Source organism: Fundulus heteroclitus, chromosome 14, assembly GCF_011125445.2.
Source record: "Fundulus heteroclitus isolate FHET01 chromosome 14, MU-UCD_Fhet_4.1, whole genome shotgun sequence".
In the NCBI taxonomy this organism is placed as follows: domain Eukaryota; kingdom Metazoa; phylum Chordata; class Actinopteri; order Cyprinodontiformes; family Fundulidae; genus Fundulus; species Fundulus heteroclitus.
The window spans coordinates 25,182,283-25,200,889 of record NC_046374.1 but is presented as its reverse complement, the minus strand read 5'-3'; the positions used below and the strand labels follow the sequence as shown (position 1 = coordinate 25,200,889).

Genomic DNA, 18,607 nt, shown 5'->3' with positions numbered 1-18,607 from the left:
CAAGAAAAATATAGAAAGCTTCCTGTGAAAATGTGCTTTTTTTCCCGGTCGTACTTTATAAGATATTGAAATTGAGTCGAATGTTTTAGCTACTTGCTTCGTTACTGTCTTTTTAACTTTTTGGTTGTTTTTTTGTTTTATCAAGACAGGTCTCTTGTAAATGCAATCTTGGATCTCCACGATCAACCTGTAGCTCCACTACAGGTTAAAGTAATAAAGGTTAAAGTAAAATAAAATAAAAAACTTTTTATCTCTTGCCACCTACTGAACTTCCCCACCATGACACCCTAGCATCAAACACAGCTTCTGGTATGAGTGAAAATCCCCTCTAGTCGCTCTGGTCAAATAACATGAATTATTGTCCAATTGTACCAGATTGTGTCCAAGTTTCAGGAATCTAGCTGTTGATTTAAGGTAAGGTTGAAGATTTTGGAGACGGTCCTCTCTCCTAATTATTCATTGAAATGGATCCGCACCACTTAGAAGCGAAATGAGGCCACAGCATGATGCCTCCACCTCCTTGCTAACAGTTCTTGCAGTCTTTTCAGCTTTCAAAGCCTCACATTTCCTCCTTTGAAGAGACTTCTGGTCACTAATTTTTGCCTCCTCTGAACTGATTCACCAGAAGGTGTTTGGCTCGTCTGCTAGGGCCCTTATTAATTCCAGCGACTCTCTGGTTAGCCCTTTTAGCACATTATGATGTGTAAATATTTACACCGGCGTTCAAGCAGTATCTAATTCATGGCAGGCTGAAGCTTGGTATTGGTTCCTGTGTTAGTTGTTTTTTTTTTCCTAATTTTCTGACAGTTTGGACCCAGTGGTTGAAATCTGGACACAGTTGGGTGTTAAAGGTCCCAAACTGGCCATTTCCAGCTGTCATTAAGCAAGTGGTGAGATAAACCCTGCACAGGTTGCCAGTTCCTCACAGGGCAAAATAGAGACACATGAGAAACAACCACGCACACAGCTCATATATAAGTGCAATTTACAGAGAGAAATTAACCGAACAGTCTTGTTTTTGGACTGTGGAAGGAAGCCGGGGTTGTTTCCTCCCACAGTTTGTCCCATATTTATACTTATGTATAGTCATTTTTAACTATAGCACGCGGGTTACTATATAAAAGCAGTTATTGGTGGGAGGTTTATCAGCCTAACATTTGTGTGACATCGATGAGCTGCAGGAGAAAAGAGGGCATTCAACCACCTACAGACTTCCCCCACGGTGCAACTGCAACCGAGTCAAACTGCAGCTCCTACACTGAAGTTGTAAAAGAGGTACACAAGTAGCAAAATGTTTATAATAAATGCAAGAAATACTGATGAAATGTGAATAAAAAAGTACAAAAAGCAACAATAAAAAACCTCAGGTTTCAAATTTGGATGTTTTGAACTCTGGTGTCTGTGTTGTGCAACAGCAGAGCAGGGGCGGGTTTTTATTTGGGAGTAATGTGATGAGTTGCTATCTACTCAGCGCCATTCCCCTTTTTAAAATAGTTCAAGCTGAGTCAGATTGGACGAGAAATATCTCTGTATTTGTTGGTTTGAAGTCTGAACTATGACTCGGCAATCCTAACACATGATTGTGCTTTAATCTAAGCTATTCCATTGTAGTTTGGCTGTATGTTTAGGGTTGTTGTTGTTTTCTTCCACAATTACCCTGTATAGACCAGTTCACACGTGTCGTCACGCATGACGTCAGCGCTACATCCGGGTCCTGCTGGTAGGCAAAAAACAGTACTGTTCTCGTCTACTACATGACAAAACGGGTGATTTAGAGCGTACTTTTAGTTTGTTTATTTTTGGAATCTAAGCAATGCCTACGACTTGTTGTGCTCCCGGTTGCACAGAGAGGCATTCCAAATCGTTGGATGTACGTTTCTGTCGTTTACCGAAGGACAAAGAAAGAAGAAAGAAATGGATCATTTCAATGAAAAGAGCGCAGGCAGACACTCCCAATGGACTGTAGGAGCCAGCGTACCACGACAGAATTTGCAGTCTACACTTCATCTCTGGTAAATACAACTTAATTCTGATCTAGTCATTGTTCTACTTAAATAGCGCCGCAGGGGAGGTGGCGATCGCTACACGGGGGCCGGGAGAAGCGGAGTCCATGCGCTGCAGCAGCAGCACGCCGTATCATTTTAGTTTTCTTCGTGCAATAATGTTCAGACAGAGGCTGCATTACGCCCCTGTTCACCCACGCTAGTACTTCTGTGTTTACGCTGCAATGTCGCCGACACCCCCACCCATTTTAACAAGACAAAAACACCAAAATAATCCGTAGTGAACCATGTTTTTTTTTGTTTTGTTTTTTATTTCCTCTCTTCCTCTCTGCTGAGGCGCTGTCTTTGTCCGACGCCGCTTTCTGCTGTTGCACAAACGTGTGAACAACATCCATCCATCCATCCATCCATTTTCTAACCCGCTTAATCCCTCATGGCGTCGCGGGCGTTGCTGGAGCCTTTTTCCCGATATAAAATAATTGCAGCCGTCCAGTGGTTTCATGCTTTCATGCTCTCTTGTGTGTACTGCCTGCGTGTTTATAAGGCAGCTGTATGTCGCGGTACGGAACCCTTGGCCAGCATTTCACAGACTCGCTCCGTCCCTTCAGGCTTTTGCTGTGTGGATCTGGCAATCTGATACCATCAACCATCAACTTACTCTTAAAACGATCTTGTAGTACGTTATCTAAAGAAGAAAAATACGCGGAGAATTCGTCAGTTTCTCTGTTTGCGTCCGCCATTGTGTTCGCCTTTTGCCTACCAGTCCGGCGCGCATGCGCGAAAAACCCGCATCAAAACAACAACAATGAACTGGTCTATTTACTTCCCTTGTCCCTGCTTAAGAAAGCCAAGCCCATTTTCTTATTGCAGATTTTATATGGGACTTCTTTAGGTTTTCTTTCAGTGATGGCTTCCTTCCTCCCAGCCTTCTATAAACACAAGATTAGTGGAGTTCACAGCCAATAGATTTCCTGTCAACAGATCACCCCCCCACCTGAGCCGTGGACCTCTCCAGAAGTTTGATGGGCTGCTTGGGTGCTCCTCTAATTAAAACTCTCCGTGCCTGGCCTTTCAATTAAGGTGGACTGCCTTGTCTTTGTGGTTTTGTGTTATGATTTGGGTTTTTGTTTGCTTTGTTTTGGACTTTTTCGGACTAATTAGTTTCCACTCCCGTCAGCCAACAGCCATCTGTCACCAGTCAATTAAGCCAGATCAGCTCCATCTGCTGCTCACCTGTTCCCCTGCCTACATATACCTGCCTCTGCCAACTCATCCCTGCCTGCCGGCCTGCACCTTCAGCCATTTTCATCTGTCAAGTCTGGTTCTGCTTGCCTGCCTCAGCTGCCACAACTCATCCCTCACAATGAACCTTTTAAAGCGTAACTCTGTTTTTGGCTGAATATCGGGTTCACCAGTATTAATCATCACAGTTTTGCATTTGTGCCGAACTCTTTTGAGTTTAATCTAAATTTAATCTGAGTTAGATTGAACTTCTCCACGTCTTTCTTCCTGCCCTGCCTGCTGTGTTCCTCTGTTGATGTTCTCCAACAAACTTCTGAGGCCTTCATAGAACAGCTGGATTCATGCTGCCATCAAATAGACTCTGTTTACTAGTCAGTTGAAAGCAAATGGTCGCACTGCATTTTATTCAGGGGTTTATTCAATTAACCACTAGTTTGCCTCAGTCTATAACAAGAGCAACCAATGTGTGAAAAAAGTTAAGTGGGTGGTGGCAGTCCTTTCACAGAAATCACTTAAAGGAGCGATATTGTCCTTCTCAGTTCTTCTTTTTCAAATTTAAATCATTCAATTGTGGTCTATATAGAGTAGACCTGCAACGCTTTGGCCTGAATTCCTCGTTAATTTACCCTCACATTCCTTGTTTTTACCCCTGATCTGAGGTGCGTCTGAGAGCAACTCGTCTTGGTGCTGTCTCTTTAAATCTAAACGAGGCCCTTCACACGTTCCACTCCACCCCATTCGGAAATTTTTTGTAGTTTGTAGTACGGTTTTGTAGCTTGGACTACAAAATTGCAGCAAACAATAAAAAATGGCGGATATGTGAAATTAGTAAGTCTATGACCTTGTTTAGCATCCGCAGCAAATACTGTGATTTAGTTCATCAACAAATGTAATGGAAACAAGAGAGAACTTGAAAAATGTGACCGAAACGGAATATAAAGATATCTACACAGCTCCTAGACCAGGGGTGTCCAAACTTTTCGGTACGTGGGCCGAAATTGTCAAGTCAAAGGAACTCAAGGGCCAAAAAAATTAATAAAAACATTCTTTAAACCAAAAAAATATGTTAATTTGCTTGCGCTACAAAATATGATAATTTTAAACACATAAATTAGTCCGTTGTTGGAAATTAATTTGTAAATCACTGTATATCCAAAGTTTAAAAAAAGAGTTTTGCTTATTTGTCGTATTAAAAGATGGTCGTCCAGTTTGCAAATTATATAGAATAACTTAATTTGACTCTTTAACAATACTGAACTGTTTTTGGTCTAGCAATATCAGAACAGCGTTTGGGTCGGTTGTTCTTTGAAAACACTTGCTGTAATTAGCCAATTTTAATAATTTAGTTCAAAGCAGATTTTAATGCACCAAAGTCTGAATTTGCGTCATTAAATGTCATTGGATAGATGTTACTATGAAATTAAAGAGAATGACAGAAGGGTGTTTATTAAAAGATGAAAACTTTAACATTTTCAATTGTAGGATTCTTACTTTTCTAGAATAATTTTGCCCTAATTAAAAACTAAAATCTTCCATCTGCATCAGGCTGTACTGGTGGACCAAATCTTTTTTGACATGCAGTTAGAGGGCCACCCAAAATCAGCACAGGGGCCACAAATGGCCCCCGGGCCGCACTTTGGACATGCCTGTCCTAGACTGACTTCATCCAGCTTTTCTGCACCCCTAGAGACTCCAAGTAAACAACAAGATGTATTTAAGGGCGAAAAAAATGGATTTTGCATGATAAGTACCCTTTAAAATAATCTGCTGGTCCAGTATTATTTGCTAAAAATCATTCCCACGGTGTAATAGCCAAAAAAGTGCCAACGACCCAAAGCCAAAGACGCAGCTTCTTCTATTCCTCGGGATGGAGTGCTGATCTTTTTACTCATCTCTCTGCTCCACTTTTGCATATCTGTGTTTAATTTGACCTGACACAATCTTTTTTAGTCATTCTTGAAACTCCTTTTACTGACAAAAATTATTCAAAAAGAATTTTCTTTCTTTCTTTTTTTTTGGCCTTTCTGTTTCCATTGTGATTAACAAAAATAACCTTCTTTAACTCATCTGTATCTGTGCTAGGATAATATTAGTTCTGTGACTTCCTGCTTTACACTTAATGTTCCATTTCCTTCTTTGCAGCGATCTGCGACACAAGCAAAAAAAACAAAAAAACAAAAAAAAAATATATACTGTAGTCTCTCTTTGTGCCTCTCTTTCCTGCAATTGTCCACACGTGTAGGCCACAGGAATCAGACATGCATACAAAGAGTCCCAATTCAGACTCGGAGAATAAGAAAAAAATATTAATAATCATCTCTCTTGCAAGCAGAGTAGGGCGAGATATGGAAGAGGAAGTTCAACTTTGGGAGGGAGGAAGTGAGGAGGTGAAGTCAGGACCTTGCGGGGACCAAACATGAATTGTTTGAAAGAAATGGGAAGTATTTTTCCGGCCTGGGTCGTCTAGAAAATTCTGTACGTTAGTTTCTTTTTCTTTTGCTTATACTACAAACCCAAGTCATGAAACGTGCACAATCCAAGGCCCGAACTGCAAAGTGGGTCAAGGCCCGGAGCTCCAAAAATATGGACGTCGTAAGTCTGCAGATCTTTGCAAAATAAAATCATTTTACTGGATACTGAAATCTCTAAAACTGTTTCCTTCTATTCGTTTAAGACCCACGTGGTTAGCAGACTAACTCGTGCCTTTATTTTTGGGTCAGCGGAGTGATGACAAGCATAAGGACCGACCGTTTCCTCCAGGTAATTCTGAGAAAGAGCTGAGAAGGAGTGAATGAGATTCTCTTTCAGACTCAGATGAGTGCGAGGGGCTTGCCCACGCAAAAGCTAAAAATAAACAGAGGGGTCGTCTTTTGGCTCAGAGAAGAGGAAATCGCAGTTTGTGGTGTTTCTGAACGCAGAACGCACAGATCTCTATCAGATGTTCAAAAGTGGAATGGGTTCTTTCTTTGACTTAACCGCTGAGTTGACAGAACGAGGAAGTACGGCCTGGTTTTAGCTAAATTGTGCCATGTATGCAGAGGTGCAGCTGACAGCTGTCAAAGTCCCTCCACATTAACAGGGAGTCCTGTCTCAGATCACATTAAACTGGAAAAACCCGCACGACAAAACGTCCCTAAAGATAAATCATTTCTACTTTACTGTGGATTATGAAGCTCTCAAAGTTTGAATTTCATTAAAAGGTTCAGTATTTTTTGCATTTCAGAAAGTGAAACTCATCACACATTGAGTGAAATACTTCAAGCCTGTATTTCTGGTCATTTTGACAATCGTGGCGTACAGATAATGGAAACTCAAAATCCAGTGTTTCAGAAAATTTGAATTAAATTCAGGTTTACTCGCCAAGTTTAAGAGGTTAAATTTGGTTCCACTTTGCTCTCAATGAACACATTTTAAGCACAATATCTGCACATGGCATAACAGCAGCACTGCGGCTCAAAGGAAAGTTCTCCAAAGGGTTGTGAATACAGCCCAAAAAATCATTGGCTGCCCTCTTCCCCTCACTGGAGGACTTGCACAGCGACCGCTGTCTAAAAAAGGCACAACCCATCAAAAAGGACACTTCTCATCCTGGACATTCTCTGTTTACACTGTTGCCTTCAGGCAGACGATACAGAGAAATCAGAACAAGAACCAACCGTTTTAGAGACAGTTTTTACCCGACAGCAATAACAAAACTAAATGCAACCAAAAATAACCATTAATTATCATGGATGATGTGTGTGAGAATGTGCTATTTTTTATTTATTAGTTGTTTTTTTATCAGTTATTTGTTATTTACTTCTAATATTGTGTGTAAATTGTGGGACAGAGATTTTTTTAAACATATGCACGGATCGATGGCACTTTTTTAAATTTCGTTGTTCTTGTGACAATGACAATAAAGTTTCATTAATTCATTCATATATAAAAAAAAGGCAAGTAGAAATATTTTTCTTGCAAATATGATTATATACATTTTAACAAAAAAAGAATGGATTGGTGTAAATTAGCATGGTCTGGGTCCAGGTAGCTCTGGCTGTTAAGCGTTCATCAGACCGACAGCCCGAGGGAGGAGAGTGTCTCTGTGGCGGCTGGTTTTCACAAACAGCGCTCTGTAGCGCCGACCTGAAGGGAAATGCCTACGCAGTCTGTGTGCAGCATGTGTGGGGTCTGCAGAGATGCTAGCAGGCCTGTAGCGGTCCTGGATGGAGGGAAGGTCAGCCTCTCTGCAGACCTGATTGTTCTTTGCAGTCTGGACCTGTCCCGTTTTGTGGATGAGCCACAGCTGGAAAAGCTCGTTTGGAAGATGGATATGTGATGTTGTGGGTTTTTTAATTGAAAAAAATTAGATACACACAGAATGGATGAGTGACTAAGTTTGACGTGACATGGCATCCATTTATATCCCATGTAGAACAATCAATTATGCATTTTGACTCTGATTTATTTTCTCCTTTGGATAACCACTGTGGACTCTTTTGGTTTTGTTTTATTTTTATTTTGCTTTCTGTGAATATAAGTATGTTTTTGCCTTGTCACCCTGAAAATAATTTTTTATTTTTTTTCTCCTTGTGTTATTTCCTGTTTTTGAGGGTTTGCTGTTTTGTTGCTGTTGAAAAAGAAAGCTCAATAAACATGCATTGCCGAAAAAAGAAGATGAGTAGCTCCTGTGGAAGGTTGTATCTCTTGAGGTATGATATCAGGAAACCGTCTGATCAATAAATTATTGCTGTTGTTTTAGGTGGTAAAATGCGATATTATAACCACATTCTCCGAGCTCTTTTTTGTTTTTTTGTTTTTTTTTTCATCACAATGTTTCCTCCTCTTCATCTCAGCTTCAGTATCTTAGCCACAAAAACCAAACATCTGTAGACATGAAGGGCCGTGAAAGTCCCCCAACGTTGCGAATGTAGACGTTGCATTGATAATTGCATTTCACTATATTTTGCTGCTCTAATCACAACCAATTCTCTTCTGAGAGTGACCCAGAGGTTGAAACCTGACCCCAAAAAAACACATTTTGGAGTGGAAAAAGGACTCCATGCCAGGAAATAGACCAAATCTCCTGCAGAGAGGGGATAAATATGCCAGAAGCTTGTTGATGGCTGCAAAAAGTATGTGGATGCAGCTCGCTAAGGGACATTAAATCAAATATTGGTGTGTGATTTTAATCCTAAGTAAATGAATAAAAATCCACAATAAATTCAAACTAATTCAACATGATGTCACCTGTTAAACTTTACCTTTTTTTCAATGAAAGTTTATGAATCCCGCTTTCTCTCCTTTCCTGACTTCATCGTGTTCGCTGTTGAGGTTAATCAGTGCAGTTAAGTAAACTCCTTTTTTCCACACAATTAAGGATATTTTCCAGACCGGGCTGAAGGATGTTTACTTTTTCACTGATATCAATAAATGTGCTGATTTAAATTTGGTAGATCCTTCTTCCATATCGAGTCAACATTTTTTACTCCATTTATCTTCTAGATGTTTTGTATTGAATGTTTTTTGCTCTTTGTCGCCATCTACTCTGAAAGAAAAAACCCTCATCCATGCGTTTATCTTTGGTCGCATCGATTACTTCAACGGTGTTTTCACAGATCTGACAAAAAAATAAACCAGACAGCTGCAGCTGATCCAGAACGCTGTTCTCACTAAAACAAGGAAGATAGAGATCAGCCCAGTTATGAAGTCCTTACACTGGTTCCCTGTATCTCAGAGGATAGACTTTAAAATACTTCTGTTAGTCTATAAATCCCTGAATAGCTTAGTACCTAAATACATCACAGACTTGTTATCAGTGTATCAACCCTCCAGACCACTAAGGTCTTCTGGTTCTGGTCTACTCTGCTTACTTAGAACCAGAACCAGACAAGGAGAAGCAGCTTTTATTTCCTATGCTCCACTTATCTGGAACAAACTTCCACAAAACTGCAAATCAGCCGAAACGCTGAGTTCCTTCAAATCGAGACTGAAACCCCACCTGTTTAGATTTGCTTTCAGCCCATAATAACAGGAACACTGACCAACATATTTGATATACATCGATGTTTTCACCTGATAAAATTCAACGATTGTTACTCGTCTCACAACCAGGCACTGTTTCGTTGTGTTTATGATGTTTGATGACTTGCTGCTGAAATGTGCTACACAAAAAAAATTCTCTTAATATTTCCTGTATCTTGGAGGACCAAAGCCAATTACACCTACAATCTAAAACATTTGTTCAGAGCGCAGGCACCGTGGGACTTATGGCGGGTTACCACAACAAAGGTCACTTTTCCCTGAATGACTCACGATCAGACCGGCTGACATTATCCAAAAGCCACCTAGCTGCAGCAACTCTCAGTTCACAAGGAAACCCTCTGAATAAAGCCAAGATTAAACTGTTTAGCTTCACTTCCAGACCGGCTGAACAGCAGAAACCAGGAAGTGGGTATCACCTTAGAAATACTTTCTGTATAGTGGACAACGGTGATGGCAGCAGTCGTCCGTGTCGCTGTGAGCCTCTTATCTGCAGACTTCCTCTCCTGCCCACTTTAGCTGAATTATTAGATACATTTATCCACCTTAATGTAGTTTAGGCTGATCATTTGTTTCTCTTTGACAAGGATGCAAAGAGGGGCTAAGGTCAACGCGGCGAGCAAAAACCCCCTTCCCCTGAGCGTTCAGGGCTTCCCTCTCACAAGACGCGTCAAAAGAAAGCGAGGTGCAACGGGGGGGGGGGAGAGTGACTTCCAGAAAAATCTGCACGGAGAAGGTGTTTCTGCTCCCATTTTTGGTTTTCACAGCCACGCTGTTTCAGTTCAGCTTTCCAGCTCTCCGCCACCGAAACACCAAAATACACAAAACGAAGTCGTGAGCCGCCACAGACCCCAACACTCCCGTGACGATTCAGCCGAAACCATCGCGGACCTTTAGGATATTATGAAGTTTTCCTTGACCTTGATACGCATAAGAGCGTCAGCGTTATGCTAACGATGGTTTCACAGACATTAAGTGAGGGGGGGGGGGGAGCGATGCAGAAAGGTTATAAGTTATTTCTTGTATCAGATGATGAATGCTGGGTTGCGTTTTTTTCTGTCTTTCCTTTTTTTTTTTTTTCCTGTGTGGAAAGATGTTGTCACCTCGAAGCACCTGCTCGGGTAACAAGTAGTTTCAGAGCCTCTTGTTGCTCTGACAATCTTCTCTTTTTCCGTAAATCTGACATGACCTTTAAAGGGGAGGCGCATGGACTGGTAGACAGCGTCTGGAACGATAAAGGGTGAAGATCTTGTGTCTGTGTGTGTGTTGTTGTTGACACCGCCGAATAAACTGTCCTCACAAACTCGCCCACACACGGCGATCTTGTCTTGTACGGCAGAGGCAAACCTTGAGACAAAACATTTTGCAAAAACATTCAAGTTTATCTGCCTCACTGTGCTGTGCACAAAACGAAATCTCCTGCAGCAAACGGCAGAACGGCTCCTCTCCAAGAACAGGGAGAACTTGATCTGAAACCGTGAGGTGGGATGTGGCGAGACGGGCTCTCGGCGTGAGCTCCATCAGACTAATAACTCGACAATTTGCCAAAGAGATGCGGCTGCAGTGACTGAATACGCGCTCGCCTCTACACTTCCACATTAAAAGGCTCATTTATGCGTTTTGACACGTAGATGTGCCTGAATTCAGCGCACGCCTGTGTGCAGTCAGCCGGGCTGCTTGGCAGACGTGTGAAAGGTCAAAGGAGGTGAGAAGGAGCTTGCGCAAAAGGACGGAGAGGAGGTGACGGAAAACAGGGTTTTGTTGCAAAAGCAATGAGAGCTTTAGGGGACGAGGCAAAAAGGGGGCGAAATTGTCAGACATTAAATTAGTTTTTAACGTTGCATGTCGCTTCATGCATGCTCAGCATGAGGGATTGCTGCAAAGCCATGTACAATGCAGACAACTGTCTCTGTAGCTCTACACTCCTTCAGGAAGAGTGAATGCTGCTTGTCAAGACTTGACTTGTAATCTACTGGGTTTACTTAGATAGGACTGTTTTTTTGACCAAGCTGTATAATCTGATCCAATCTGTATAATCTGATTGAATCTTGACTTTGTAACTGCCTTGAGATGACATGTTTCATTAATTGCCGCTATATAAATAAAATTTAATTGAACTGAATTGAATGTAACACAGGAGGGCTGCACGGTTGCAACGTTGGTGGTAATGTTGCCTTGTAGCAAGGAGGTCCTGGGTATGACCCACCATCTGGGGTCTTTCTGTGTATAAAGTTTGCATGTTCCGCCTGTGCATGCATAAGGCATGAGAAACTTAAAAATGTGCAGTTTTTGGGGTTTGCGTCCCCTCGGCCTGCTGAGGGTTGTGGCTGACTTTACCACCGACAGGAGAACAGCAACAGGTGTGAGGAGGTGAATTCCCACTGAGCCTGAGACCGATCATTCAAGAACGTATCGACCATTATCCCTATTTAACACATTGATAATTAAACATGGAGTTCCTTATTTAGAAATTGGAGGTTGTTATATGTGACATTTATTCAGTTACCTCACGGTTCCCTTCCTAGAGTACACCATGAAATAATTTAAACTGTCAGTGTGGCTCATTGTTTAAACGCTGACATCTGATTGGTTGACCTTCAGAGTAAGTCCAGTTCAGACCAGCTGGAGCAATGTTAGCTCCACCCACTGACAGGTGAAATAAATTAATGACATTCTGCAGCACAGGTCTATAAAGGGTTATAATAAATTAGCACTTATAGATCTACAAAGCATGTAAAGGAGAAGGACCTGCAGAGTTTCATGTGAAATTGTTGACATCGTGGTTAAACTTGCTGTGTTGCAGGGAGAGAGAAAAGCGTTGAAGGGTTTGATCCAAAGCTAAATCAATGAACACCTACTTATTATTATTAATGTTGGGAGCCAAATTTAGGGAAAAACTCCCCCGCAAAACCTGCAAATCCGGCAAAAACAAAATGCTAAATGTTCTGGTTTAGTTTCCAAACTGGGACTAAGTGGCACTTTATGTTTATCAGGTACAAGATGACATGTTTTTATTTTGCCTCAAAAAGCAGAACATGTTTCTTTAAAATCTTTTTTTTTTTTTAAGTTTTAAAAGTTTTAACATTTATTACTTAAACTTTTTTTTGTTGCCATTTTTCAAAAACAAAAGCTGCAGTGCAGATTATATTGAATGAACAATGCCAGTCGCATTTGTTATTACATAAATGATGAGTTGTTTTTGGCTTCAAGACAGCAATACCTGGCAGCTTGTGTTTTCCCAATTTCATTGATCATTTTCTTAACAAACGACCCAGAGATAAATTAATGCGCTTTTTTTAAAATGTCAAAGAAAGACCCATTTTGCTTTGTTCTTTTCAGTCTCCATGCCCCCTTAGATCAATCTGGGTTTAATACCGAACCTGTGGTCCGAAGCATTGGAACCGTTTTATTTTTACAGGCAAAATAAAAATACCACAACCCACAAACCATGCTTTAAAGAATCTGGATTTAGTGTTGGATAACCCAAACCAGATTTGACTAATTTAAGTGATGCTGCTTAAAAAAAAAAGAGCTTATTTAAGATAGTTCCCCCCCCCCCGAGAAAAAGCAGTAAAAAAGCCTTTCATTAAACACGCACTTTAGAAGCCAGCTTCACCATGTATCTTTTATTTTATTTTTAAGATTTGTGAAATCTTAAGAAAATAATAAAATAGAAAAATCCAAATCTGGAAAAGCATGAAGCTTTCCTTGTAGGTCAGAAGGTTTTTTTCCGTTAGCTGCACAGCGACTGGCAAAAGTATTCATGTTCCAATATTTCAACACGAGGTCACATCTGAGCCACAAACTGCTGACAAAGTGTTGCGCAACTGTGGCGTGAAACGAAAAGTATGCCTCGTTTTCAATCTTTTCAGCGAACGAAATTCTGAAAAGTGTGGCATGCGTTTGTTTTCAGCCATTTAATAAAAAAAAATAAAACGCAGCAAAGCCAGCTGCCTTCAGCAGACACCTAACCAGTAAACCTGTAATTTAGCTTCGGCATAAACACAGAACAGCATCACAAAGGCCAATAAACGCGGCAGGCAGGTCAATTGTCTCAAAGGAGAGCGTGAACTTCAAATCTACCCAGGTTGTCCACCAAAACTAAAAGACAAGGGGAGCGTTATTCAGATGATTGGCCAAGAGGAACAGGACGACTCTGTAGGAGCTGCAGAGATTCCCAGCCAGGTGTTAGAAGCGTTTAAACGGAGAGGTGCTCCACAAAACTGGCCTTCTGGGTAGAATGGCACAATAAAAACCATCATTGAAAGGTGACCATAAGTCAGGTTTTCAATATAAGGGGACAGCAGACGTGAAGTTTTTGGCCCGTGCAAAATGCTACGTGCATCAGGAACCTGCACCAACCCACAGTGAAACATGGTGCTTGCACCACGATGCTGTAGGCGCAGGTTTCTCCGGCCGCTGCAGGGAAACTGGTGAAGCTTGATAGGAAGCTGGAGCTACATGCAGGTTAATCCTTAAAAAAACTGTTTTTTAGGTCACTAAAGGGTCTGAGGCGGAGCTTCGCCTTCCAACAACCTTAAACATGCAATAAGAGCTACAAGAAAATAGTTTAGATCAAAGTAAAATCAGGTGTTAAAACGACCAAGTCCAGAGCTAAATGAAACTGAGAATCTGTGGCAGGACCTAAAAAATGAGCTTTTACTGGTGCTGTCCATCCAATCTGCCCACAGCGGGCCTGTTTTGCAGAGACAAAATGAACAAAAGGTTACCTGCTGAACACAGCAAAGCAGTATAACTGCTGCAACAATAAAGCAATAAATCAAATTATTTAGGAGATGAAGTGTACGAACTCGGCTGAGATAAAGCTGCAATCGCAAACAGAAGCTGTAATCACGTTATTCATGCTTTATGGTGGTTATATGAGTCCAATTGGGGGGTGAGGGAAGTCTTCTCCTTCCTGAATCCAGAGGGGCTATAAACATGCAAACAGCTTGTTTTAGACGTACCAACGAGGAAGTGTCGAGGCAAATAAAAGAAAAAAGGTGCACAGAGTCCCCTTTACCCACTGCTCCTTTCCGATGAGTTCAAAGAGAGTTTAATGAGAAAAACAGAAGCTGGCTGCTGCTGTTTCTTTGCTTTCTGTTTTTCTTCCCTCTCTCTCTCTCTCTCTGACTGAGAGAAAGAGATGTAATCAGTTACTTTTCCTGTGCTGGAAGTACTCTAACAGCAGGTGAGGGAAAGAAAAAAAGAAAGGACTTAAAAATGAGGGATGAAAAGCAGCAGTAAGTGGAACAGTCTGTACCTGTTTGCGAGCCAAGCAGACACAGACAGGTTTTTTTTGCAGCCAGACAGCATTCATCGTTAAATCAGGGATAAACATCTTTTTATTTAAAAAAATAAAAATAAATCTCCCCTCACTCCAACTTTTTTTCCATCATATTAGTCTTCTTACCAGTATCCTTTCGCAGTTTAAAATGCACAGCGAGTCGGACACCAACCAGCCGCCATTATCTGTCGCCTGAGCAACCGATCAACACAATTAAAAGGCAGAGAAGGAAGGAAGAAAAGTAGAAAAGAACGTCTTTGTTTGGGGGTTTTTTCACTCTTTTTTTTATTTTTTTTTCCCCCTCATTGGAGGCGACGCTGTAACGGTGCGATTAAGTGGTTGGAAACGGACTGAAACAACAAAAACAGAGCAGAGGAAGAAAAGTGAAGGATGAGGTCAGGCTGTTTTCACTTTCCCGGTCGCTCCAGAACAGAAAGGTCTGTCTTTTTTTTTTTTTTTTTTTTTTAAACACCAATAACAGATCCTGATTGGCTCGTGGAGCAAAACACCGAGGGGGAAAGCAATTATTCTCTGTTTAAAGACTTCCAGAAATATATTCAGCTTTCAGAGCCACTTTTATTATCAGATACATTTACAGACAGCACAGCTGTTCCTGACACACAAACACGCATACTGACACAATATTGGAGATTGATTACTTTCATAGTTTGTTAATCTACCGACAGACACATTCAGGAGTCTTGTGTAGAAAGTTATTCAAACATATTTTGGTCATTGACACTTTAAATACAAAATATTAGATTAAAATACAAGCCATTTTTCTTTGTGGTCCAAAAATAAGCAGAAATATTTACTTAATTTTACATTATCTATACATATAATATTATTTTCATGGGTCATATTCCAAAGTCAGTGGTGTACTGTGACTGTAGGGTGTGTCTTCTTCCGTAAAGTGTCGCCCTGCACATTTGATCACCAAAAATAAAATACCGACAGACAAGAACAGATAAAATAAACACATATCTAAGATTTTCTATGAGCTTGGATGAGGAAAAGGTAAAAATTTGCAGCCTTTCTATTTATTGCATTGTGAAAATAGTCAAAAACACCAAGCATAATCTCCGCAAATTCAACTCTCGTGTGATCTTTTCATGGGTTTTGGACAAGGATATGTATGTTGACATTTTTTTAAATGTCATGTTAGCCACATATCATGTTGATATGTGGTCAATCCTACAGTTTGTGCACACAAGGTGTGTAGGGGGTTGAAACTTTAAAATTTTAAACAACCAGCAATGTTTTTTAATTATTATTACTCTTGATAGAGAAAAATAAATAATCTAACTTCTGTAATTACATGTTTTACCACACAGGCGTAGGAGACAAATGTTTTCCTGCCGACATTTTACACCACAAAACAAATACAGATGAACTACAAAGTAAAAATTTATATATTTCTTAAAACTTCTTAAAATTGATACCTTTGGCTGGCATTAGTTTAAAAAAACAACAACAACACTTTTTTGTGTGCGTGCTGGATGTTGAAGAATTCACAAATACCATATATGGCCAGTGATGTCACGAGTCATGGAGGGATTTGAATATATGAGAAAACTGACTTTTCCCTGTGATTTTATGTTTTTTTTTTTATGATTTTGAATATGAAAAGAACCTTTGGACAAAGAAAAACGGCTTGTAATTCAACGTAACCTTTTGCGTTATAAACCAAGAATCAAGGAACCACTTTTTTTTTTTTTGTTTTTTTTTGTCGTTTTTCATTAATGGTTTCTGGTGGAAAACGGATCGACAAAAAGGCTCTGACCCGTTTTGTGTTTCCATAAGTTGAAGTAGTCCTAAAGAAAAGTCCCCCGTTTCATTGGAGGAGTCCAGAAGAAGTCCTGCTCACAAACATCCTCCTTCCCATCACATTCTCTGCTTCACATTACATAGTTACACAGACAAGACGCGGTGCATAAATATGTTTTGAGTCTTTCCTATAAGCACAGCAGGAGCCTGCAGAGAAAAAAAAAAAAAAAAAAAAGAGGAACCGAGCCGCTTTCCCCTCTCCCTCAGCTTGTTAAAGTGACGGCGAATCCATTTGTGTTGTGTGTGTGTGAGAAGTGGCTGGCTCCGGCCGCACTGTGGCTTGCTACGCCCATTATGGCTTTGCCCATACAAACACTCTCCCTCGCTACGACACGCACGCAGGGTGGCCCCGGCGATCACTGCACGCCACATTTCAAATTGCGCCCATAATGTGGTTTTCTCATAGTCGTGAGCTAATCCGCTGTGAACCAGCCGACTCGTCTCGGATGATTGCTGCAGTCCGCGGGTGGAACAGACGCGAAACGAAGGAAAGCCCTGACGGAGGCGCCCACCATTTGCCCTGAAGTCTCTCTCCCTGTTACTCTGAGCAAGAGAGTAAATGTTCGTTTTTTCAGTCCACGCCGGACACCGGCGGTCAAATGTCTCCCAGATTGTCATAAATTATATCGGGCGCCCTTAGCGGGGCCTGGTGGTTCCGATTGCACCACATAATCCCCGGAGGAGGCTTCTGCTTGGACACTTTGCTGTACACCTCCTTCCCGCCTCCCCCGGGGCTCCACATGTTGTTGTTGTTGTTGACGTTGCTACCCGAACCCCCGTTTTTCCCCGTGGGAAGAGGCACTGGCTCCTTCCGAGCGAAGATGTTCTTGTTGGGCTTGGGTGCGGTGGCGGGCTTGGGGAACTTCGGTGCCGGCGGCTGTGCCGTTCCGCGACTTAGCCCCGGGAGCTTCGGAGAGTGTTTTTGCTGCTCCGGCGGCAACCCGTGGGAGGCGGTGCTGTAAGCCGCCTCCTGCCCTGATGCCCCCACCTCCTCCTGTCTTCTCTGGCGCTGAGGCTCCAAACGGGCCTCGTCATAAACGCTCATCCCCAGGCTGACGAGTATGCTGCTGCTCCCCTTGGCGTGGCCTTCTGGTTCATCGTATATGTGGTCTACAGAAGGCCCGGGAGGTGGTGAAGCCCCTTCTCCGTGCCCTCCTGGGGGTCTTTTGTTACTTTTTACCCCCTTCCCAGCAGCTCTCCCTCCACCGGCAGACCCGTTCAGATTCAGCGCGCCTGTTTTCTGGCTCAGGTCCATGCCAATCTGGTCATACAAATGCGAATACAGGTCGGGTACCTTCTTGTGGTTGCCTGCCGTGTGGTGATGGTCCCCCACGGAGGTGTCGTCTCCCACAGGCCGAAGGCGTGGAGTGGGCACGGGAGGCGAGGTTTGGTTCTGACCCTTGATGCTGTCCACCGGGTCTGAATAAAGGCCATCAGAACTGGGAACGAGCAAACGGACTGAATCTGCAGGCTCAGAATAAAGACTTGCTTGTTCGTCAAGCTGGGGCACAACCTTCCCGGCCGGCACTCTAGGAGCAGGAGGTTCAGGTAAACTCCTCCCCTTGTGGCCTCCCCCACTTCCCTGCGCTCTTGTTCCTCCGTCTCCTCCCTCCCTCTTCCCAAGCACTCCGTCAGCCGAGCCCGGCTTGCTGCCGCCTGAATCGCCGTCCGCTTCCCGGCTGCTGCAGCTACTGTTGTCTCCGCTTCCCGTTGTCAGGCCGCCGCCGCCGCCGGGAACGGCACCCCGTGTGTGCTGGAGCGTCAAGGAGCAGTCAGAGTCAAAGTTGTGGGGGCAGCTGTGGTGGCGCTCCTCGACCAGAGCCTTCTGCGACTGGATGGCCAGGTCCACCAGGGTGAAGATCTCGTTGCCTTTCTTCGTCTCAAAGGTGAAGTTGCCCGGGCCCGAGTCACACCGGCGCCCAGCTTCAAAGGAAAACATCACCTGAGGAAATAAAAGACTAAATGAGTTTCATGTGAGAGTGCCATAGCAATAGGGATGTGCTTGCAGAAACTTCTGATGGTAGGTTGTGAAAGATTTGCATCCTTTGCTGTACATTAAATGAAGAGACATACCAATCAGTCGGCTGGTGTCTGGCCAGTGAAAACCCTTTCCCTAATCAGTTAACAACACTCTTCCGTGTGGAAGTAGTTGTTGAGTGAAGACTCCAACCAAACTACTTTCAGCATCAGTGAGGTGTTTATAAACAACGTCAGAAGAAGAACCGAC

At 42.4% G+C, this 18,607-nt stretch overlaps 1 protein-coding gene across 2 annotated transcripts in view; it reads right to left on the bottom strand.

Moving 5' to 3' along the window:
• Nucleotides 1-15,109: 15,109 nt before the first annotated feature.
• The window catches only part of dok1b (docking protein 1b), a 30,555-nt gene continuing 27,057 nt past the window's right edge, over nucleotides 15,110-18,607 (bottom strand). Inside the window, exons 5-6 of one of the 2 annotated variants that reach the window (XR_004932553.1) lie at nucleotides 16,902-18,322; nucleotides 15,110-16,837 (exon numbers count right to left, since the gene is read on the bottom strand). Coding sequence is in view for 1 of the 2 variants with exons in the window: in XM_012862489.3 (XP_012717943.2) it covers nucleotides 16,976-18,322 (1,347 nt within the window). In the remaining variant the exon portion in view is untranslated. Of the gene's footprint in view, nucleotides 18,323-18,607 lie in introns of both variants that reach the window. The other variant, XM_012862489.3, reaches the window with a different exon arrangement.